We start from the raw sequence: 25,220 nt of genomic DNA, 5'->3' as shown, positions 1-25,220 counted from the left end.
AACCCGGGGTGGGAAAGGAGAGAGTGCTGTCAGTCACATTTTAGGGACTGCAACCAATGTCACAAAACAATATGTATATAAATTTTTGAATAAGAAACTAACTTGAGCTGTAAGCTTTCACTTAAAGCACACACACACACACACACAAAGGTGAATGTTAACTTTTAGAAAGATCACAATAACATTCTCCCCAAGACAAAAAGTTTTTAACTTGGATTTTTGAAGTAGCTACTAAGAAGATAGATCATCTCATACTTCATTTGGGAGTAGTTACTGACCTATAAATTTTTGTGGTAATAACTCCCTGTGTTGGTACGACTGCAGAAATATTGACTAAAGTGCACTGATAAAAATACATAATTTATATCCAACTAAAGTTCTCAAAGAACTTCCCAAAAAGGAACAGATATCAGATACCGAGAACGTCAAAAGTACAAAGCATCCAACTGATGCAATGATGGCATTAAAACTAAACAAAATCAATCAATTCTTTCCTACAAAATGTGCCTGGATCTCCGCCTAAATCCTGGCTGCTGTGGGTTGTGCACTTTTAAATATGTGCCTTCAATGGCTGCTTTAAGATACATAACTGACAGGATCTAAAAGTCACAGAAGTAAAGGCATTGCTGCTGTTTTCTCCTTTAAAGCTTAGGGTTAGAGGGTTTTGTTTGTTTCTAAAAAAATTTTTTAAAAAATTCTGATAGGATTTTGGGTTTAGTGCTTAGTTTATGATTCTTTCTTAAACTTGTTGGCATGTATTTAAAGGTTTCCTTTAAAACAGCTGTCAAGAGGCAATTAGGCATCCACGCGGAATGACAGACACCGCTGGATATTCCTTAAGTTCTTTTTGTAGACAGATGCACAAGGTTTGTTTGTTTTTTCTTTTTAAAGTCTAGAAAGGTCAATAACTTACTGTTTACTTTCAGCTTGGCCCTCTCTTTCTTTCAATACTTGTAACAGAGTCATTTTTTTTTTTTAAATAGAAAAGAGCAGATAGTCAATTCTAATGTCTAAAATCCTTATTTTATAAGGAAACTGTTCAAGCTAACTTAAATCATATATGTTTTAGAAATACAGAGCAATTTCTGCTGTCATGTTTTTTTGTTGTTGTTTGTTTCGGTAGTTACATATTTACTTGGTCAAACTTTTAGAACCCACTCTTACAGTTCCAGAAAGAGCCTCTTAGGATTTTGTAGGATTCACACGGAATGTGAACGGGTAAAACTGACCTAGTTAGAATAGCGTGCCACCCATCGGTGAGTTTGTTATACTGTGGCTATGGTGTGAATAAAACATGTTACAAAATACAATTCTCATCTACTCTTCAAATGAAGACTTTTTCCACCAATTAAGAAATATGGAAAAGGTTCGAAAACCTTTTTTACTTTAATGAAAACACACACATGCCCACACACACTTTCCAGAACCATCTGATGAATGCAATTATAAACCACCATCATTCACATTCACAGAAATGGGGTCTTTTGGTGGGGCGGGAAGTGTTGGGATGTTGTAGCTGTCACCTGGTACCAGGATGCTGTCTTATAAAGCTGTTGGTTTGATATGGAGGGGTTGGGAAGACATGAAAACCATCAGAAAAACTTAGTCCAAATTCCATTTGCCTCAGGGGTATTTTAACCTTTGTGAAAAAATAATCTTTTGCCTTGCTTATCTTCCAAATTTCTTTCTATCATGTTTTATCTGATTATTTGACTAAAATTAATGAAAATTAATGTCAACTAAAGCAATTTTTTTTTAACTGGGTTTGGGGTAGAGAAAAACATGATGTTTCATAGTAATTATCATAAATCAAAAAAACAAATCCAGCTGCTGTCCAGGCAGTTCTGACTCGTGCCCACCCCATGTGTGCCGAGTAGAACGGCTCCATGGAGTTTTCAAGGCTGCAATCTTTGGAAGCAGATCACCAGGCTTTTCTTCCAAGGCACCTCTGGATGGGTTTGAACTGGCAACCTTTTGGTTACCATTTGTGCCAACTATGGACCCCAATAATTAGCATAGCTCTAGTATGTTCTTTCCTAATTAGAGATAACATTTTGATCATTTGACCTAACAAATCCATTCACGTGTTGTCTGTGCCTGGCTTAGGAGTCACATGCAATATTCAGAAATAATCCAAACATAATATTAAATACCCATCTGCCTGGATTTACTGTTTTATCAACTTGCCCTTTCTTGTACGTACCTGTATTTCTTTAAACATGAAGACACCCCACATCGCAGCTATCAATCCTGGACCCTTAAATAAAAATAGAAAATTAAGTTATATATTTTTCTATGAGTGTGCTCTATGTAAATACAGTAATTTGAAGAGCTAACCTATCAAACAACTGGCTATTGTAAAAGCGATAAAACAATATTTTCAAGGAAAACCGCTCATAATCTCAACCCTAAGTCAACATTAAATATCACATGAAATAATATTAACTAAAACAAATGAAGACTTTTCTTGATTTTCCTTCATGGTCTCCACTTTTATTATTTTGATGGTGCTATAATATTTTGTGCCAGAAAATGCTTTTCCTTAATGTGATATATTTTTAATAAACAATATTTTAATGAATGTGGTGTGATGGATCCCTTTTGTGTGGCCTTTCTAGCCATGGTCTTCTAACTCCCACCCAAGTGATTGGAGGGGACTGTGAAAATAATTGTGGCCCACCAAGCGGGTTGGTCAGTTTTGCCATTCTGCTGGGCTTGGGGTGACCTACTCCAGAGGCTGAGGGAGAGAAGAGCCCACCACCACCAAGGAAGAATAGCCAGGAGCCAGCATGTCTCTTGGACCTGGAATCCCTGTGCTGAGAACTCCTGGGATCAGGAGTCAGAGAAAGAGAGAGCTCTAATGCTGAAGGCAGCAAGAAACGGTGGCAGAGACCTGGCAGCAGATGGCATGGTGGGCTTCCCCGCCCACGGAGAGAGAAAGTTGAGTACTTTTGGGTAGAGGTCGAGGGCCAGGGAGAGGTGTGCCTGCAAGCATGGTTAGGAAGAAGCTGTCCTGATAGAAGAACTGTATTCTGTTCTTGAGCCTGACTGTAAATGTCACTTCCCTAATAAACCCCATAATCATGAGTATTGACTGTGAATTCTGTGTGGACATTGCAATGAATTATTGAACCCAGCAGAGAAGTAGAGAGTGCCATGGGAGGGACGGCAGAGAGAGGAGGCAAGACTAAACTCCGCCTCAAAGGAATCAGCCTTGGGCTGTTAATCTTAATTCTTCTCCCCCGCTTCTGGAGTTAGAGGAGGTCGGACTCTGCCCCCATGCCATTTTTACAGCTGGCGTCAGAAGAGGGATATTTTGCAACGGCTCCAGACTCATCGAAGCATGGAACTTTGTAAGGGAAAGACCAAAGGGGCTTGGGGAGTGAAACTTTCGATTCTTAGACAGTCACTTTGGTTGTCGTTACCTGCAATGGCTGGAAAAGCCACAGCTGAAGTGGCCTAGGGCAAAAGCCAGGCCAGATAAGTGAGATGATTGATAGGGGCCCAGGGTTCGCTGGTTCCACCCAGCCAAAGGCCCAAGACCATATGTATATGAATGGAAAGATAGTTAAGGTGTGGAGAAGAGAAAATGAAACTGCAATGTTTTTAAAAAAGGTTATGTGTTTATCTGAATGTATTATGGATAGTGAATGTTTCTCCTACCTAGTATTGTAAAGCAGACCTGAATGTATGACAGAAATGAATACTGGGTGTTATAAATCACAGAAAGTGTATAACTCTGCCTTCAGCCAATACTTGATTGGATATGCTCAAAGGGAAACTAGAATTTGCCCAGGAGAAACACAGGCTTTTTGTTTCAAGCCAGTTGTCCTGTGTATATAGAGTGGCGGCTTAGGTAGAAAACATTTTGCATTTGAAAAAACATGCAGAACCACCTAGAACTGCTGAGAGAACAGAAGATTTGCAATTGAATGGTGGACCTGCAGGAAAAAAAAAAAAAAAAAGTAACTGTTTTGCTCTTTGAATTTTGAGCAAGTGGTTTGCTGTTGGTTGCATTCAGGCAGGAAAAGTCAGTGCCCATAGGAAGGATCCCCCTTCCAGGGCTAGCAGTTAAAGGGAGCCAGCGAGTAGACAGCTTGATCTGCTCACTTGTGGTGACCACCTGGCTCCACTCAACGAGTAGAAGTGGGGGAAGTAGAGTAATGAAGAGATGGGCTGAGTTTGGACATGTTCCATTGGCACCCACTGACCTAGCTCATGGGGGCTAGGGATAAGAAAGAGGAAGGGCTGGGTGGTCAGAAGTAAAAGGAGATGTTGGACTCCTGAAGTTTATGGGTGGAATCCACTGACCTAGCCCAAGGGGGTAGGGATGAGAGAGTATGAAGGGGCTGTCTGGAGTGCTGGGAGGTGTGTGTGAACTCTCAAGCCTAAGGCTGCTACCTATTGTGACCTAGCTTAGATGGCTCGGGATGAGCTGTCCAGAACCCAACTCAATAAAGAGAAAAATGTTTGACACCATGAGCTGGTGTAGATTGCTGCAATTTGATGGCTTGCTCTGGTCTAGACTTTGCTTATGGATGCGGGCGCTCAAAGTTCCAAAGTGAACAGAAGGTTCTTCAAGACCAAGGAACATGCTTGTCTCCTCAGTACAGGTTTGATAGGGACAGGCATTTTAAACACTGGCTATCTAAAACAGGGGGCAGATAAAGGCATGGCTATCTAAAACGGGGAGGGGGGCACATAAAGTCATAAAATGGCTGGCTTACACACTTTCGTAGGTATGCTTCCATTCAAAATGAGGGGGACAAGGGAGGATCCCCACTGAATAGATTCCTCTTTCCCTGATGAGCCTGGGGAAGAGAGGGTGGGGAGAGATGCTGACAGGATTATATGATAGAGTTGTGAGTGTTGATTGTTAACAGGGTTAACTGTGACTTTAAAAACTGTAGTTGTAGAAGTAGTAAGTGTGAAAGTGTGGACCAAGGAGGAGGCACTGCTGGACTGGAGTACAGTGGCTGAACCTAAAGTCCCTTAAAGGTTTTTCTGTGCTGATACTGCTCATACCTTGTGATGCTGACAGCAAGGGAATAATATTCTATCAGTTAAATTTTATCAGAGGCCAGAAAGGGTGAAGCTGAGATGACTTTTGGAGAACCTGGCCAGATCAGATAGACACCTATAGCCGACCTGAATGGCTGGTACCTGAGTAACCTCATTTTAAGGACTCTTTGCCCTACAGAAGGACTAATTGTTAATGACTGTTTTGGACTGGTAAAATGATTAGGAGGGGGAAGCTATCCTCCAAGTATGAAAGAACCATAGCTAGAAAGGCCAGGGGGTGGTCTGCGATGCAATGAATCCCTTTTGTGTGGCCTTTCTAGACATGGTCTTATAACTCCCGCCTGAGTGATTGGGTAGGACTGTGAAAATAAGATAATTATGGCCCACCAAGGGGACTGGTCAGTTTTGCCATCCTTCTGGGCTTGAGGTGAGCCACTCCAGAGGCTGAGGGAGAGAAGATTCCACCACTACCAAGGAAGAACAGCCAGGAGCCAGCATGTCCTTTGGACCTGGAATCCCTGGGCTGAGAAGCTCCTGGAACCAGGAGACAGAAAGTGAGAGAGCTGTAACACTGAAGGCAGTGAGAAGTAGAGGCAGAGACCTGGCAGCAGAGACCTGGCAGTAGGAGACGGCATAGGGGGCTTCCCAGCCCACAGAGAGAAAGCTGAGTGCTTTTGGGCAGAGAACAAGGGCTGGGAAGAGACTGTCCTGACGAAAGAACTGTATCCTGAGTGTTTCTGAGCCTGAATTCCCTAATAAACTCCATAATTGTGAGTACTGGCTGTGTGAAGACACCACTCCCACATCGTTTTTACAGTGATCAAATAACTTATTTTTTCTATTGAACTAGTTTCTTCAGATAATTGAAATGTGGTTAACAAGATAAAAGTATATGAACAAACTTTTAGCTTTCTTTGGTACAAGATAATCTCAAAGCTGAAGAAATTTTAGTATGTTCTTTTGGGCCTGATAATTAACTTGTTGGAGTCCTAGTGGTGCAGTGGTTAGGAGCTATGGCTGCTAACCAAAACATCGGTGTTTTGAATCCACCAGCCACCCTTCAAAAACCCTATGGGGAAGTTCTACTCTGTCCTGTGGGGTCGCTAGGAGTCAAAATCCATTCGATGGCAATGGGTTTGGTTTTTTTGAATTAATGTGTGCATATGGAAGTAGCACATCCGTTTTGTTTAAGTTTTGACAGATACTACTGCAAAGTAATCAGCTATGTCTTACATTACAAACTAATACTAAAGATACTATTTTGGGAAGATAAAAAAAACATGTAAGGGAAAACAATAATAACAGGGGTTAGAGGGCAGGAGACAAGCACAGGAATAAAATAATACAGGACAAAAAATAAAATAATAGAGGAAACAAAATGAAGAAAAGGGATGATTCTACAATTTGTTAAGTTTTTTTTTTAGCTGAGGGGGAAAAGAAAATGGATTGATCTTGGCCTTTGCAGAGAAGGTGTGTTATAACAGCATTTTTATGATTCTTTCTCAAGTCCTGAATGAACTGTGGAAGAGTTTCACATAAATAATTCCAAAATGTTTCTTCCCCTTCCACTATTCCAACTGTCTAAACAACTAGGCTAACAAAGTTTGACTTCATTCCTGGCATGTAAGTGAAGCAATAAAAATACTTTAGCTCTGTTTACCAGCATCTGGAAAAGTCAACACCAAAAAGAGTCAGAGAAATAGGTCAAAGGAGCTGCTTTTTACCAAGGACATAAAAATCCAAATCAAATGTGAAGCAGCAGCGTCTTCTGGGCAGCCCCACCCTGATTTACAAAGGAATGGGAGGAAACAACGAAATAGAGGATACAGTAATAATGCTAACATGCGAATCTCTCAAGATATTTTATCTCTTTAGTCTGAAAATTCATCTCCTTTCAGAATCTGTGGGGAAGACAATACTAAAAAGTGTCATTGGCCTTGGAAGATTTTCATCAGATAATTTTCTAGTTTAGACTTGGTCTAAGGGTTCTTGGAAGGAGCAAAATGGTTATAGGTATTGACGCTTTGCCAAAAGTAATGCAAGCACAGGTCAAAGTGGTACAGACTCTGATTCGGACTTTGTCCTAAATCTTTATCAAAATCCAAGATAAGCAGCAGCCACAGGACAACCGTTTTTCTATGTACTATAAACATTTATGGAGAATATTGTTTGTTGTTTAATGTCCCTTGTTCAACAACCTCACATAATAAATTCTGTTAACAATTTAGTGGTAGAAAAGAATTGGTCTTTTCTGAGGAAATAATATGCTATCAGTTAATAAGAATTAGCTACTCCATCATATTACCATTTTGGAAGCACCAAGCAAAATTCAACGTTTAGTCGCAGTAACTGTTCTCCTTTTGTGCTATGTGATTCCTTTCTCATTCTTGGCATGGTTTTGGCTTTCTGTCTGTGTTTGTATTTCTATTTGTCTTGTGTATGTGTATTTTACATTAAATTTCCTCAAGTCCCTTCTGGAGAACCCACATTTGTTCAAGGATATAATGATTAAAAAAAGAAAAAAATTACTACCACCTGCTAGAGATAAGGTTTACATTTGGCTCAACAGTTAAGCACTCAGCTGCTAACCAGCAGATTGGTGGTTTCAAACCACCCAGCAGCTCTGTGGGAGAAAGACCTGGCAAAATGTTCCCATAAAGATTACAGCCTAGCAAACCCTATAGGGCAGTTCTGCTCTGTCATATGGGGTCACTATAAGTCAAAATCAACTCAAGGGCTCCTCTCAACAACAATGACTTGATCTACTTTAATAAATATTATTCCTCCCTTTATAATGGGATTTAACGCTGTCAAATAATATTTGTGTCCCTACTGAGGAGCATATCATACTATACACTGTTCTCTACAATTTATTTTCAAGTATTTAACTGATAACTTTTATACCATTCTCCAGTATATTTACGGCCAGTTCTAATGCTGAATATCTTTAAAATAATCAGGAACAAATCCCTTCTTGGAAATAATTGGGTCCTTTGCCATTCCAAGTATAAAGACATTGAACTTAAAGAAATTCCTTATAACTTGCTAGATTTTGAAAATATTTTCCCTCAGCAGATATTAAGAATGTCAAAATGTGAGTTCTTTAAATTAAAAAGAAAAAAAAAACTTTATTCTTTGAATTTAGTTGCATTTGAAAACTATTTTATGAACACAGTACAAATGTCAAAAATTTGTTGTTTTGAAACCCAGAATTTATATTGGAAATTAAGGATTTTTGAAACTTTTATCAATGTGCTTTAGACTAGAGAATATGTTTTAAAAAAATCAGTTTTCTAGGTTTCCACAGCTGCGCCATCAAGTTTTTTAGGCAAATTTTGTTTGTGGTAATGATTTAAGCAGCAGAGGATGCGGTGAACCACACGTCTAGGGTAGAAGTAAGAGCCCAGGCAGTAAAGCAATGGCTGGGTGTATACATCAGTCGTAGTGCCGTGATGAACCTAAACAGACTCTAGATTACTTTTTCATACTGGTGGCAGGAAGCAGCACCTGTACTGACAACTTCCCAACTCAGAAGTCTTGAGATTTCCGCTAGTTATGTGACCTTAGACAATGCTCCTAGCTGATTAGTGCCTCCGTTTTCTCGTTTTCAAAACAAGTACAATGCCTATGTCAAAGGAAATGTATTGTTTTACTTTTCTTTTGCCTACGTGTCACATAACTGGCACCTAAAACATGAGAAGAAGCAAACAATTTTCTATGTCATGTCAAATGGCATTTTCCAAACACAATACCTTAAAAATATTGACGTGCCATTTCGAGGGGAGTCTGAAGTACTTTGCACCTCACAAGGTTGCTCTGAAATTCCAGTGTGATAGTATACACAATTTTATATTTATAAATGATTATGCAAATAGGGATTAATATTGTTATAGGTAGAAAATTATATTCAAAATGACAGCAGATAAAATAAGAAAGAAAAACAAAAAAATTGCCAGGACATTAAAGATGACAGATGAACAAATCTGCTAATCTGAGGTCAGAAATGGTCCTTAACAACCAAAGGTATGAGGATCAGAGAGTGTCAGTTTATCTACTTGAATCTGTTGATAATAATTGAACTCCCAAATAATCAAAATCAATGAATCTTTAGTGACTCACTAAAAATACTTCAGAAAAACTAGATTTACATAGGAAAACAAAAAACTGGGAAAAAAGGTTCAGCTACTTACAGCAGTGATTATTGGAAAACTGACCACAGCACTTAGAGAGTGATTAGCTATGAACCAGCAACAGGTGGCTACTGCCCAAAGCATTCCCGAAAGGAATCCTGAAACACAGTCAGACATGACACACTTACAAACCACATTTCTGTCCTGGAAAATTCGCCCTCTACATACATCAGGAATATTAGAGTTCACACACAAATGCATTCCTATCAACACTGTGGGACACCATGGATTTTCAACTGTATTTTAAGGTCATTTTGGTAACCAAATAATTTCTCTGCTCTTAACCGCTGTATGATCATCAACCTTTTCACTTTCTTGACATTAAGTAAAGTACCAAAAGATGTAAAGATAGGGTAATGCACAGGGGCCTATGGAAGATACAGGATCTAAACATTCTCCACAAACACCATTTACTGTAAACCATGAACATAAAAAGAAGTGAAACATAGGATGAGGCCATAGCTAAGAAATAAAAACACAAGCTAAAGTTTTAATGATACTGCAGCTAGGCATTCCATTAGTATTCTGTCGTTTTCTATAAGGTGGCATGCTTTGGCTTAAATGAATCAGGCATTCAAAATGAACCTCTGACCTATGCTTTAGTCCGTTAAGAAATTTTTACCATGAACCTATATTCCAAATTGAGTTATAATAAACTCTTAAAGCAATTTCTTCTTACTTTTTGGAGAAAATATACTGATTTCTCCAAAACTACAGAATCCTATTAGTTGATTTTTTTTTTTTTTCCAGAGTCTCAGGACCCAGGCGCTTAACATGACTCCTTAGATCGTCAGGAAGAAATAGTAAAGACTAGTGATCAGTACACAAGCTGCTTTGTCATACAAAAAGATCTGAGATTCACCGAGTTTTACGTTATTTATTAGTGATCATTTCCTACCCAGTTTCATGATTTTTAAATACTTCATATTAAGTGCTGAACTGTGAGTCAAAGCACTTAAGGGAATCGCAAACACCTACACACACACACACTCACACATTATTTTCTGATTTCCAGAAAATAATTATTCAACCTAAACGAGTAAAGGATGACACTTTCACACAGTGAGAACATTTTCTGTAGTAAATATTCTTACCTGGTAAGACTGCTTCAGGATATAGTTTAGGCCTATTTTTCATGGCTATACAGTAGGCCAGAAAGTAGACTGTACTTGTAAGAAAGATGCCGCTGAAGTGTGCAAAAACATAATCTAAATCTGAAAACACAGATTATAAAACTCTCAAACATATCATTTGAGTCATTTCAAATATGTTTGAATTTCTGAAAATAAAAAAAGCAACCTTAAAAACAATTAGGTGCACCTAATCATCCTAAAAAAAAAATTTTTTTAATCATCCTACTTTTCTACATGCTGTTTATATAAGGAGCCCTGGTGGCGCAACGGTTAAGTGATTGCCTGCTAACCAGAGGTTGGTGGTTTGAACCCACCAACCACTCCACGGGAGAATGATGTGGCAGTCGGCTTCTGTAAAGTTTACAGCCTTGGAAACCCTATGAGGCAGTTTTACTCTGTTCTACAGAGTCACTATGGAGCCCTGGTGGCACAGTGGTTAAAGTGATCAACTGCTAACTGAAATGTAGGCAGTTCGAACCCACCAGACACTCTGTGGGAGAGATGTGGCAGCCTACTTCTGTACAGTCTCAGAAACCCTGTAGGGTCACTACGAGTCAGAACTGACTCGACAGCAACGGGTTTAGGAGGTGGAAATGGTTAATGCACTCAGCTGTTAACTGAAAGGTTGGAGGTTCAAGTCCACTTAGAGATGCCAGGAAGAAAGAAAGATCTACTTCCAAAAAATCAGCCACTGAAAATGCTATGAAGCACAGTTCTACTCTGGCATACATGGACCACCATAATTTGGAGTCAACTCAGTGGCATAAAAAAAAAAAAATTGATGTTAATATCTTCTTTTAGAGAATAGGTATTTAGATCTCCCCACATGCCTATGTCAAGAAATCTGGAAGATGGTTTCCTGGCCAACCAACTAGAATAGATTCATATTTGTCCCCATTTCCAAGAAAGGTGATACAACAGAATGTGGAAACTACCAGACAATATCATCAATATCACACACAAGTAAAATTTAGCTGAAGATCATTCAAAAAGCAGCTGCAGTAGTACATCAACTGGGAACTGAGAAATTCAAGCCAGATTCAGAAAAGGACTTGGAACGAGGAATACCATTGCTGATGTCAGATGGATCTTGGCTGAAAGCAGAGAATACCTGAAAGATGTTTACCTGTGTTTTATTGACCATGCAAAGGCATTCAACTGCGTGGATCATGACAAATTATGCATAACGTTGCGAAGAATGGCAATTCCAGAACACTTAATTATGCTCATGAGGAACCTGCACGTAGATTAGGAGGCAGTCCTTTGAACAGAACAATGGGACACTGCATAGTTTAAAAACAGGAAAGGTGTGCATCAGGGCTGTATTCTTTCACCATACTTATTCAATCTGTATGCTGAGCAAATAACCCAAGAACGTGGACTATAGGAAGAAGAATGGGCACCAGGATTGGAGAAAGATCCGTTAACAACCTTGCTTGTAGAAAGTGAAGAGGACTTGAAGCACTTAGTGATGAAGATCAAAGACGACAGCATTCTGTATGGATTACACCTCAACGTAAAGAAAACAAAAATCCTTACAACTGAACCAAAAAGCAACATCATGATAAATGGAGGAAAGATTGAAGTTGTCAAAGATTTCATTTTACTTGGATCCACCATCAATGCCCATGGGAGCCCTCTCCTTCCCCCCTGCCAAAAAAAATTGCTGTCGAGTAGGTTCTGGCTCATAGTGACCCTAAAGGTCAGAGTAGAACTGCTCCTCAGGGTTTCCAAGGAGCTATTGGTGGATTTGAACTGTTGATCTTTTGCTCAGCAGCCAGGCTTTTAATCACTGCACCACAAGGGCTCCCTTGTGGGTGCAGTGGTCAGGAAATCAAATGACATTTTGTATTGGACAAACCTGCTGCTGCTGCAAAAAAAAAAATTTCTGCAAAGACCTCTTTAAATTGATGAAAAGCAAAGATGTCACTTTGAGGACTAAGGTGTACCTGACCCAAGCCATGATATTTTCAATCACTTCATATGTATATGAAAGCTGGGCAGTGAATAAAGAAGACTGAAGAATTGACACCTTTCAATTACGGTGTTGGTGAAGAATATTGAATATGCTATGGACTGCCAGGTGCTCCTTGGAAACTCTATGGGGCAGTTCTACTCTGTCCTATAGGGTCGCTATGAGTCATAATCGGCTCAAGGGCAGTGGGGTTGTTTTTTGGGTTATGGACTGCCAGAAGAACAAGCAAGCCTGTCTTGGAAGGAGTACAACCAGAATGATCCTTAGAGGCAAAGGTGGCAAGGCTTAGTCTCAAGTACTTTGGTCCTGTTATCAGGAGGGACCAGTCCCTGGACAATACATCATGTTTGGTAAAGTAGAGGGTCAGAGAAAAACAGGAAGACACTCATGAGATGGATTGACACAGTGGCTACAACAATGGTCTCAAGCATAACAATGATTGTGAAGATGGTGAAGGACCAGGCAGTGTTTTGTTCTGTTGTACATAGGGTTGCTATGAGTTGGATCCAACTCAACTGTACCTGACAACAACATTTAGACTTAATTTTACTAATGAGTCATTGTAGTAAATCACCACGTAGATTGTGGTAGTATCAGGAGGAGTAAAAAAAAAAAAAAATTTGGGTGCTATCATATGGTCTATTGGTCAACGTGGAGACCAGCATATCTGTTGCAGATGATAGAAGTATATTCAGAAAGTTATTTCAAAGAGGGTTTTATTCAACTATTTATTATAAACCCAGTTACATGGGGGAGTTAGTCACACAGGATGATGGTGCAATCTCTGAGACGCTTCAACTCTACTGTCTATTAAACAGATAGGACTCTAACCACACAGATGGGTGCACTTCAGGTTTTTGGTCAGAAATACTACATTGGGCTCAACGTTTCCCTCACCTAAAATTTTGACAAAGGTAAACCAGTTGTTGTTGAGTCAGCTCCAACTCATGGCGACCCCACGTGTGTCAGAGTAGAACTGGGCTCCTTAGGTTTTTCAGTGGCTGATTTTTTGGAAATAGATCACCAGGCCTTTCTTCTGAAAATCCTCTGGGTGGATTTGAACTTCCAACCTTTTGAGGAGCAGCAGAGTGCATTAGCCCTTTGCACCACCGAGGGATTCCTTGATAAAGATAAGTGGCCATGTTTATGGGGGAAAGCTTGGAGGACAAGGAGTTTGTCTATTCTTCTAACATCTTAAATTCTACTTCTGGATCATATAAGAAAAATAGATCCACCTATTAAAAAAAATTTTGTTGTCAAGTCAATTCTGACTCATAGGAACCCTATAGGACAGAGTAGAACTGCCCCATAGGGTTTCCAACGAGTGACTGGTGGACTTGAACTGCCGACCCTTTGGTTAGCAGTCAGACATTTAACCACTGTGCCACCAGGGTGCCTCTGGATCACATAAGAACAACAGATCCCCCAGTGGACCACCACGAAAAGGTAGCACAGCATAGCAACCAAGAACACAGACTATCTGGATGCAAATCCTCATCTCACTACTAACTTTGGACCTCGTACAAGTTATCGGTCTCGCTTTTCTCAATTGTAAAATGAAGGTGATAATAACATGTAACTAATAAGATTTCTGTGAGGATTAACTAAATTAGTGTTCGTAAAGTGCTTAGAACAGTGCCTAGCACAGAGCACATACTACATATGTGTTTGTTAAATTAATGAAATAAAAAATAATGTCCCCTGTGTAGAATTATTTGTGAATAAACTGCACTAAAGTGCGTTTTTTCAGATTAGATTCAGGGTTGTCATAAGAAATGTTCCTAAGAATTCACCGTTGTATTGTGTGAAAAGATCGTTGAGGACATTGTTTACTACGTCCCAGTACCGAGACCAATGGTAATCCCCAACAGTTGGTTGTTTCTACCTTGTGTTCACTGAGTCATAAACTGATCTGATTTCCCTTATAAGCTAGACACAAGAAATCTTAGGGCTAAATTTATGGCTCGTTTCTACCAAGTGTATAAATGTGGTATAAAGTTTTTAGGCTTCTTCCTGGTTCTGTGTTATTTCATCACAGCTGTTCTTTATTCTCTCTTAATTTACCTTATGTTACTCTATTTATATTCATTTTTATTCTTTAAAAATTAAAGATAAAAATTCAGAAAAATATTTTCACAAAATCTTAATATTCTTATAAAAGAAAAAGAGAAATGAATAAAGGGTTTGAGTACTGTGTGTGTATATATATATATAATGAGAAAAGAAAACTGTACTATCTACTCGGTCAATCCATTATTTTAAAGTCAAGTTTAAATCCCAACTTCGTTAACCTCTCATGACTTTTGCCTTCCAAACTTCTCCTTCATCTGAACCTAGATTATATTAATCTTCCGTACCATTCAATTTAGTACTTTATTGTCCATGATTTCATACTCTTATCATTTTATGGGTATAAAACATGTTTCAACACTATTGTATATTCACTCTATAATATCTAGCATGGGATACACACACAAATGGAGTGATTATAAGACCCTGAAGTAGACACACTCTTATCCCCTTTTAAACTTGTATAAGGCTGCTGCACATAGGGCTGTATTTATGTCTGAGAGATTAATTTCATCATTGAAAACTGAGATACTCAGGAAGCATTATGTAGAGCCTTTCAGTGTACTACTCTGTGCTTTAAAAATAATATCCTCTGACTAAATAGGCTGTAATTTGACCTTTAGGAACATTTACTTGATTTTAAAGCGCTATGTACTATACTTTAACCTTTTTTAAAAGAGGAGAATACATATTTTCTCAGAGATCACCTAACTAGAAAATAATCTCCATATCTCACTGGAAAGCCTAAAGCCATATGTTAAGATCCCAGTAGTCGAAACGAATCCTGACTAAATTTTATTATATCTGTATGTTAAAGATCACATGAAAATACTCAAACAATCCCTTATTATTATTTAGTCTTCAGTGCCTTTTAATTCATCACTCACAATGAAAAAGACCAAATCTATTCACCAGTGTTTACTATTACCATAATTCTTTTTACATTAAGTAGAAAAACATGTATTAATGAGTTCATTTATAAAGTGAAATAAGTGAGCTCTTTGACCTTACCGTATTGACTTGCCCCTGCATATGCACTATCATTTCTTTTGCTGTGGTCCTTGATATAAATGATTGGCACAAACGTACATCCATAGAGTATTCCAGACATCACTGCAAGACTACAGCCCCTGGTAAAAAAAAAATCACTATTAATCTTGACCCAAAACAATATATCTGACGTACATACAAATGGAATCATAATTAAAACGTGCCTCAAAACGTAAATCACAAGGACTTCTGCCGAAATCACTCCATCTATCTCAAGCTCTGTGACTGGTGGAAGTCAAGGTGTCAAAGTGGTGTCAGGACTAAGAGTACAGCTTCTGTCCTCCGCTGTTCACGATTTACAGAAATTATAATGGGTTATCATTGTGAACTGTAGTTTTATAAATGAGGCTATTGCTGTCAGTATAAGTGCACATAAACAAATGCAGCTCTCTAATTAAACGGCGAGGTACCTGTGGACCAGCACTATGCCTCATGATTTCTTTTAAAACACTGTCTGATATCTAGCACAGGGCTGGAATAGACTAAGTGCTGGATACATTTTTGTTCAAAACAACCATTGAGGTCCGTAGACTCACCTATGCCTTAGTCAACTATAGCATGGACGAAAGGAAGTGCTGAGTTAGTTAAATAGTTCGCCTGGATATTTCAGGTAAAGTATTACTTTTTATAAGAAACTCTTTCATTTTAAGCACTGGAGCCATGCTGACTGTTCAGACTTAGGCCATATCTACATGAAGCAAGGTTTCCAGATGATTTTGTGGGAAGGTGATTAATATTTTGCAACAAGCAGTTCTTTTAATTTAATACAAAAGACAATGATGTGAAACAGGAAATTTTTAGCCAAAAACTCTCCTTCCAAATTTATGAATAAATCCCCAAAGTCTATTTTAATGGTGCTCTTTTTCTAAGAATATGAGACTGTAGCCATCCATAGATAGGTTCATCTGTTCTAGTCACACTGGAAATCCCTGCATTAGGGTGAAGCCTGGACTTCTTACTCCTGGAGGAGTGTCCTAAACGCAGACCAGACTCATAGACCAGGCCTGGCTAACTATACAACAAGCACAAAAGTTTTTCTGAAGAAATAACAATGGAGCAGATACTTTTTGAAAAACAAATGCTTTGTTGGAGAGATCTGTTTTATTATGAAGTACCACCTACAAAAACAACATTTATTTCTTCCAAAGTTGTTTGTTAGTTCATTCACTCACTCACTTAAATATTTATTGAGCACTTACTATGTGCCAAAGCCCTGGTGGTGTAGTGTTTAAGAGCTCGGCTGCCAACCAAAAGGTTGGCAGTTCAAATCCACCAGCTGCTCCTTGGAAACCCTATGGGGCAGTTCTACTCTGTCCTATAGGGTTGTTATGAGTCGGAATCGACTCGATGGCAACGGTTTTTTTCTTAATATGCCAGGCAGGGAGTCCCTGAGTGCACAAACATTGATATGCTCAGCTGCTAACTGAAAGGTTGGCAGTTTGAGTGCATTCGGAGGCCCCCTGGAAGAAAGGTCTGGTGATCTTCTGAAAAATCAGCCATTGAAAACTCCACAGAACAAAGTTCTACTGTGACGCATATGGCATTACCATGAGTTGGACCTGACTTGACGCTACTGGTTTGGTTTTGGCTTTATGTGCCAGGCACTGCTTCCTTCCCACTGTGAAGACAGTGTACATACCATCAAAGGAAAAGCTTTATGTTGTTGAGGCAAAAGAAGGTGTCACCACATAAAGTCCCAAGCAGCCATTATTTGTACAACGCAAGCTGTATGTGATTACATATTTTCATATTTCCTTGCAAATAAAAACAAAGCTAAAATATAGCGGCTGATGTTGAGCCTAATTCTCCCAGTTTTATGGAGACGGTGGACATACGTAACATTCCATTGTATTTGACAATGAACGTCTTGGGATTATAAAACTGTCCAGCACACATGTGGAAGAACTGCAAGTGTAGAGAAGTGTGTTGCCCTGTTCAACTGTGACTGCTAAGAGCGCATTGATCACTGTACACTCTGGTCTAGTCTATCTCTTTTGGTTTAGGCACAAAAGTCTTGCAAATGGGGCTGCTTTTGTCATCTGGAAGCCCTGGTGGCGTAGTGGTTAAGAGCTATAGCTGTAACCAAAAGGTCGGCAGTTCAAATCTACCAGGCACTCCTTGGAAACTGTACGGGGCAGTTCTACTCTGTCCTATAGGGTCACTTTGAGTTAGAATTGACTCGATGGTAACAGGTTTTTTTTTTTTTTTTTTTTTGTCAACTACTTATTGTCTAGACAGACTACACGAAAGCAGTTGAACTTAAGGACCTCTGTACCTAAAAATTCAGCAGGGGACAAAGAAAACTTCTCCTCCATGGAGTCAAGGAAGTCAAAGCTTGTTCTGGAATTTAGATGAATATCACTTTACACCGGAAATCCTCAGACTGGCTTTAACCAAAGTATGAAACCAAGGAATAGAGCAAAGAAGTAGCCTCTGCTTACACTATGCGGTGTTGTACTGTAGAAAGTTTATCCACCCAGGAGTAATTAGGACAAGGATCTTGATTTGTGTTGATCGCCTGTTGAAAACATTGGCACAAAACAAAAGACAAACAAAAACAGTATTCTGTTGATAATCGCCCTGGTAACAAAAAGATTTCCCGTGCTTTTCTCTTCTCTCTCAAGCATCCTTTAAATATGAACATGCTACACAACACACTCTGAATCTGTATTTCCAGACTTAGCTATTTCTAAATCTGTTCCTCTTTCGATTACAATGTTTTGGTGTTTGGCAAATTCTCTGTTTAAATTTTCCCAGCTTAATATATGGCTATTTTGATATACCTATTAAAACTAACAAAAATTATTAACTCATGTTTCATCTAAGGAAAACTCAGGCTCTCTTAACACAGAATGGCTAAAATTAATCCAGAGTTTTTATACTGAATTAGCTAATAACATACTTGTAGCCATGTTTGAAAATTTGGCTAATATTCCAAGCCAGGAAAAATCATGGGAAAATTAATAATATCTCTATTATTAGTCATCTGCATCTCTTAGCTGGAGTCTGATGTTATACTTACACCACTCCTGCTTTGGTAAGAGATAAGAAACTAGATTGGGATTCTTTGTCATGGACCCAGTCTAGCTCTCCTTTGGAGATAATGCCTTCTTTCACAAGGGGATGATGATAGGTGGTGCATACTAACCACCCTGCTGTTCGCATATCTTTAAACCTAGTTTGCTTATAGTCTTCCCTCCTGCCTAAAAGAATCTAAGGCAGTTAACCTACTATGTATCTTTTACCAAGCTGTGTTTATTTTATTTTTATCCTTTTTTTTGAGGGGTGGATAGTTAGGAGGGTCTAGATCCCTGAAGGAGACAAGGAACCCCAGAAAACTTCATCTACTCTCCCTGAGACACTTTACTGATTAGAGATGCCTATGGATTAATAAACTACTTTTTTTTTTTTCTGTCTTACACTTAAGCTAATTATTATTTAATTTAGTGTCAATGCAAATAAGGCTTCAGGCATCTTAGCTATAACAATTTTGATACGGGAAGGAGAAAAGAAGAAAAGATTAATTTTAAAGTAAGGAGAAGAGGCAGCACCTCGGAGCGAGGCTTCAGATTCAAAGGTCAGCTAGAGAGCCCTTGGCCTGTGGCAGGCAGAGGAGATGCTTGAAATAGAAAGAACTAGAATCTGGGCTCCTGGGAATGCAAGGTCCCCTTGAAATCACTTCTGTATACATAGCCAACCTCTTGGAAAGTTGTCCCTGTCTAACCCAGACTTGCCATTACAGACTTGATTCTCCAAGGTGAAGACAGTGACTTCTTATATATTCCCTATTTTTATCACTGAGCTGAGCAGGATATGGCATAAAAGAGAGGTTGAAAAACAAACAGAAGAAAATCATGTCCAATTTCTACTCTCACGTGTCTTCCGTTTGGTTGGCTTCCTTTCGTCTATCCCTCACCCCAGTATACTAGAAAATCTCTGTCCACCTCCTTTCTAAAGTTACTCTCATATTCCTCTAAAGTATTTAGGGTTCCCCTGTTGCAGAAAGCTTTAAACCCATTCCAAAATACAAGGCTGTGTACACGTCTCTAAGTAGAGGTTACTATTATTAAAATTAACTCAACCTCTGTGCTTGCTGAGAAGCTTTACTTTGGAAACACTGATGAATTGCTACACAGCCAGAATAAATATGCTGAGATATTTTATATAGCCCTGGTTGAAAAATAACAATAATAAAAAAATGCCTTCTCATTTCTTTCAAATCTGTGCTTCTTCCTTTCACCTTAATTTTAAGTTTCAAATCAAGCTGTCTCAGTACACTATTATATACCATACTCACATGCTCTGACATTAAGGGTGTGGTATCCATGGGACACGTGTTACTTGGTATTTCACTTTTGATGAACAAAAATATGAAAGCACTGCAAAGAAAAGAAATTTTAATGACATTTATCTTACTCTTGGTTCCTAATTAAGCTGCCCAATTTCTAACATAGCTTAAATCATCAAGTCCTGCTAATACGATGATTCCTTCCAGTGTGGGCCCTTCAGTGGTCCTGCCTTTTCTCCACAACTGCCATTCTCTTGGATGTCTCTCATGTTCCTTAACTGCAACAGGTCAAAAGCTAAACTTACAAGCCTTCCCCCCTTACCAGCTCTCTCTCCTGATCTCATTATTTTAGTCAATGCCCTCATCCTTCCTTTTATTCCTGCTTCACCTGGAATCAAATAATAAGAGAAATGCAGGTAAAAACTACAGCAAAATAATATTTCTCTTCTGTTACATGGACCAGCCCCCAAAAGTTCAGCAATATCCTCAGTTGGCAAACTGTAGAAGACAAGCATCTCATATGTCGCTGATGTGCGTGCAGAATGGTGTAGCTCCCATGGAGGGGAATCTGGGCCTGTCTACCAAAGCCACAGATGTGCCCACCACTGGCCTGAGCAACACTGCTCTGGACACTCTCACACAGGTGCACCCCATCAGGTGAGGTTACCTGCATGGCCACATGATGGAATACTACACAGCTGTAGAAAAGGAATGTGGATGAACTCTCTGCTCTAATATGGAAAGATTGCTGGGATATATTTTGAGAGAAAAAAACAGTCCAATGCTTTTTTTTTTTTTTCTTTAACATCTCTCTCATAGCACACTCTCTATGCTTGTCCAGTATCTTTGTAACAAATGCCTCACTGAGTATTGACTTTTGAACTATTTAGATAAATTAAAATATCTTAATATACTTAAGTTATTTAACTTAAGAAAACTAAAACTTCGGTATAATTTTGACTTATTATTCCCTTTTTTAGTACTTTTGAATATATCTGCATGGTTTAAAAGTTAAAACAATATAAGTTTTCAGAGCACTTATGAGACTGAAATAGGGTAGCTAGGTAGGTGCTATCTTTTGTACAAAATTTCTTAGCTGGCTTCATTAGTTCAGTCACTTGCTTTAAAATTTGAATGGCTGTGTATTCCCTTTCATATGAAATTTAACTTTTCTTTTTGATTTTTATTGCTCGCTGCATTTTGCTCCACCCAACATTTCTAAATATAATTTTCCACATGAACTTTCATTCCTAACAACTTCCTGCTCTTAGTCCTTCATCACTTCCAATTTTTCCCTTAGCTGGCCACACCATGCCTTCTTCTCTTCCCACCCAAATTAAAACAGAAATCACATGCTGCTTGTGAGGAGAGAACTTCACCTCAGGCCCTCCTCACTGAATCTTCCTTTTCTGAATTCCCGCAGCACTAAGAACCATCACTATACAATCCAAACCATTTGCTACAATTCCATGTTAATCTTTTCTCTCCAAAGATTTTCTAATTCAATAGAGAATAGGAGCTACATCTAATCTTTCCTTCAGGGTCCTCAAAGTACTGAACACAGTAAAATGGAATGGGTAAAGCCTAATTAGATGTATACATAGTCATATATATGTGTATGTATATGTATATGTGTATGCCCACAGTCATGCTTTGAATTGTGCCCCTCAAAACGTATGTCAGTTTGTCTAGTCCATGATTCCCAGCATTCACAATTCTGGGTATTGTGTGACTGTCCACCATTTTGTCATCTGATATGATTTTCCTATGTGTTGTAAATCCTACCTCTAAGATGTTAATGAGGTGGAATTAACAGCAGTTACGTTAATGAGGCAGGACTCAATTTACAAGATTAGGTTGTGTTTTAAGTCAATCTCTTTTGAGATATAAAAGAGAGAAGCGAGCAGAGAGGCATGGGGACAGCATACAACCAAGAAACAAGAGCTAGAAGAATAGTTTGTTCTTTGGCTCTGGGGTCGCTATACTGAGAAGCTCCTCCACCAGCGACGACTGATGACAAGCACCTTCCCCCAGAGTTTACAGAGAGAAAGCCTTCCCTTGGAGCTGGCACCCTGAATTCAGCCTTCCAGACTGTGAGAGAATAAATATCTTTGTTAAAGCCATCCACTTGTGGTATTTCTGTTATAGCAGCACTAGATGACTAAGATACCCGTGTATGTGTAATTTTGAAAGCTACATATATAGATGTTGCAATCGCATATACATTACATAGATGTTGCATATATTAGATGCAATATAATATCTACATACATCAGATGTTGCAATTGTATTTTTTTTTTCCCAAAAGTATGCAATGAAAACCCTCTACTTGGTATAGATTTGTATGTTTTTCTAATTAAAAAAAAACACAGGATGATATGCTAGGGAGAGAGTAACATGACTTGATTTAACAGCAGATGTGAAGAAGCAGTACTGGCAAAAGAAAAGAACAGCATCAGGGAAATTAGAAATGTGAGATTATTACAACTGTGGATGGGTGGGTAGGTAGTAAGGGACTGATGAAAAGGAGAAAAAGAACTTGAGAAACATTCAGAACAAATTTTAAATAATTACATATGATCTGGGTATAAACAGAAGACAATAAAGATGACTGAGATTTTGAATTTGAATGGCCTCCTATTGAGAGAGGGAGCTCGGAGGGGAACTAGTTTGCAGAGAATGGAAAACGAAGAAAAGTAATTCTGTTTGGGGAAATGTTGCAGGTAAAGAGGAAGGAACCAAGTCCAGTGTTGGTGGAGTGACCCGGCAGGATTCCCTTACATAGTTATTTCACATTTGATTGAGTAGGGCGCACCTGTGGGGTATCCGCGTAGAGGTGTTTAGCCTGGTTTGTGGTTAGGTAGAAGGATCCTAGCTCTGAGGAAACGTAATGGCTAGAAACAAAGCTTTGGGTTTCCTCACAACATCAAAGCTGAAGCTGTGGGAGTAAACACATCTCTCCAGGGAAAAAAAGAGAAAATGGAGAGCTGAATCTTGGGGATAATCCAAAGGACATTTTTTCTTGAATAAAAGGAGAATCTGCCTTTTTATGAGCTCTGACCTCTGGATCTTCATTAAAGCCAATGTTTCAGAGGGTGTCCTGGGTATTGTCTCTCTGCGTCAGCTCCACTCCCACCCTGGTATATCCTTTCCTGCTGTTGTTGTTAGCTGCCGTCGAGTCAGCCCCCAAATCATGGTGACCCCATGCACGAAGGAACACAACGCTGCTCGGTACTATGCCGTAATCAGTTGGGGATCAGACTGGTGTGACCCATAGGGTTTTCACTGGCTGATTTTCAGAAGTAGATCACCAGACCTTTCTTCCTAGTCCATCTTAGTCTGGAAACTTTGCTGAAACCCATTCAGCATCGTAGCAACACACAAGCCCCCATTGACAGGCGGGTGGTGTCTGAGCACGAGGCGCGTTGTCTGGAAAGCCAACCAGGGTCTCCGTCATGGAAGGAGAGAATTCTACCGCTGGGCCACTGATGTCTCACTGAACCTGTTTCCCAGACTCTGTTGGCAGCGTGTTCCATTTACGTTCTGCCAATGGAGGCACCTGCATATAAGATTGAGAGGTGGACGAAGTCACTCTATTTTGGAGGGAGCTCCAGTAACTCCAGCAGCAATGGTAGCTCAGGATAGAGGCAAATACTGGCTGCAGTGTGGGCTCCAGGGCTTTGGGTAGTGCCTCCCTTTTTTTTTTTGCTTCATTGGGCCTCAAAGCACTTTTGTGAACAATCTCCAGAATTCAATCCACTGCTATCAAAAATACCTAAGGTGGCTGTGGTCTTACAGAATGACTGATACTTACTTCATATATCACCAGGGAAAACGTCAGGCTAGAAATTATTAACCCAATCTTTTAAACATTGGTCAGTGCAGTGGAGCAATAAGAAACTAAAAAAGGAAAGCAACACCCTAAACCAACATAACCATATTTCGATTTTCCTTACAGTGACCCAGAAGCTCCAGGTTTTTAAAATGAATCCCCGTTAGAACAAACTGATTGAACTGAGTTCAGGTAGCGAAAAGACAGATCCCAGAAATCTCTCTCAGTGAAAAACAGAAGGGAACCTAGATGAATTAGAGGAAGACATAACTGCTTTTCCCGGGCACAGGCCAAGCCCCAAACGAAGCTGCATGATCCTGAGGTGCACTGACAGGTCGAACATGGAGCTAAGCAGCAACTGCCCAAAGGGGAAAGAGTAACTGGACATGGACTAGTTATTAATAATAATGATTATTATAAAGAAGCTAGCTAACATATAGGTCATTACACATGCCCAGTACTATGCAAAGCACTTAACAAATTTTATTTTATTTAATCCTCAATATATCTTATGAAATTGGTACTATTATCATCCATTATCCTCACTTTACAGAAGAAGAAACCAAGGTTTAGAGAAATAATTTGTCCAAGGTCACATAAGTAGAAGTGGTAGAACATAAATAATTGATTTGTAATTTCAGAGAATGTACTATTTCTAAAGAAAGAAACGTGGTGAAAAACAATGCTTGACGGACTGGGAAAAGTAGCCTTAAATGGTCATAAAGTCAAAACTAAGGCATGCAACATTTGGGTGTAAAGAAATTGTTTTTAAGAGTTATTCGGAGCCAGAATGCTGTGTGAGTTGTACAAAATACAGAAAACTGCCTCAAACTAAAAATGTCAGGAATCTGCATTTTAGAATAATCTATGTTATTTCTTCTCCAATTGGCCCAGGACTACTCTCTAAGGCAACATTTCAATGACAAAGAGATTGTTCCAGAATGTGGCTGGGGAAAAGCCATCATTGCCAGAGGGCTGGAAATATACTGTTCTTTCCCTAAAGGATAAAAAAAAGTACTAAAATCTTTGCAGGCAGTGCTATTAATTATGTGAAACTCTGACAGGGACTATAAACAGAGGCCTGAGAGGAAAAGAGACTTAATTTAAGGTGACTTAGTTCCTGTTAGAATTTTATTGGTGAAACACTACCACGTAGAGATCTAAAGTCATTTTCATCCTTTTTTTATAGGTACATACACTTAGGACACAGATTATTCAAAAGGATATGTGTTTTCACAGGTGAGAGAGTGGTTATCTAGCTGGGTTAAGAAGAGTGAGTGAAGTGACAGGAAAGTGGAAGGTGGGTGGTAAAGAGTGAGAAATACATAGATGAGAGAATCAATAGCTATGCCAATGGCATCAGAAGCCAGCATATATTTATCTGTATGGTGTTTTTTAAGAGTCCCTGGGGCGTGCAAGCAGTTAACGCACTTGTCTGCTAACAAAAAGGTTGAACATTCCAGAGCACCTATAAGCACCTAGGAGGTAAAACCTGGTGATCTACTTCCAAAAAATCAGCCATCGAAAACCCTATGGAGCACATTTCTACTCTGACACACATAGGGTAGCCATGAAGCTGAACCGACTTAATGGCAACTAGTAGTACATGTATAGCATTTTTTAGTTTGCAAAACATTTTAATATGCTATTTGATTCTATC

General features: G+C 39.1%; 1 protein-coding gene across 2 annotated transcripts in view; it reads right to left on the bottom strand.

The window, feature by feature from the left end:
• TMEM144 (transmembrane protein 144) overlaps positions 1-25,220 on the bottom strand; it is a 52,398-nt gene that overhangs the window by 8,137 nt on the left and 19,041 nt on the right. For both annotated transcript variants that reach the window (XM_023558493.2, XM_003418496.4), the window contains exons 6-11: positions 19,738-19,819; positions 17,882-17,958; positions 15,402-15,520; positions 10,307-10,426; positions 9,213-9,310; positions 2,204-2,257 (exon numbers count right to left, since the gene is read on the bottom strand). In XM_023558493.2, the coding sequence (XP_023414261.1) occupies positions 2,204-2,257; positions 9,213-9,310; positions 10,307-10,426; positions 15,402-15,520; positions 17,882-17,958; positions 19,738-19,819 (550 nt within the window). The remainder of the gene's footprint in view (positions 1-2,203; positions 2,258-9,212; positions 9,311-10,306; positions 10,427-15,401; positions 15,521-17,881; positions 17,959-19,737; positions 19,820-25,220) is intronic.

The sequence above is a fragment of the Loxodonta africana genome, chromosome 13 (genome assembly GCF_030014295.1).
Source record: "Loxodonta africana isolate mLoxAfr1 chromosome 13, mLoxAfr1.hap2, whole genome shotgun sequence".
NCBI classification, from domain to species: Eukaryota; Metazoa; Chordata; class Mammalia; order Proboscidea; family Elephantidae; genus Loxodonta; species Loxodonta africana.
Note: the sequence above shows the minus strand (reverse complement) of the source record. Positions and strands in the feature narration are given on the sequence as shown.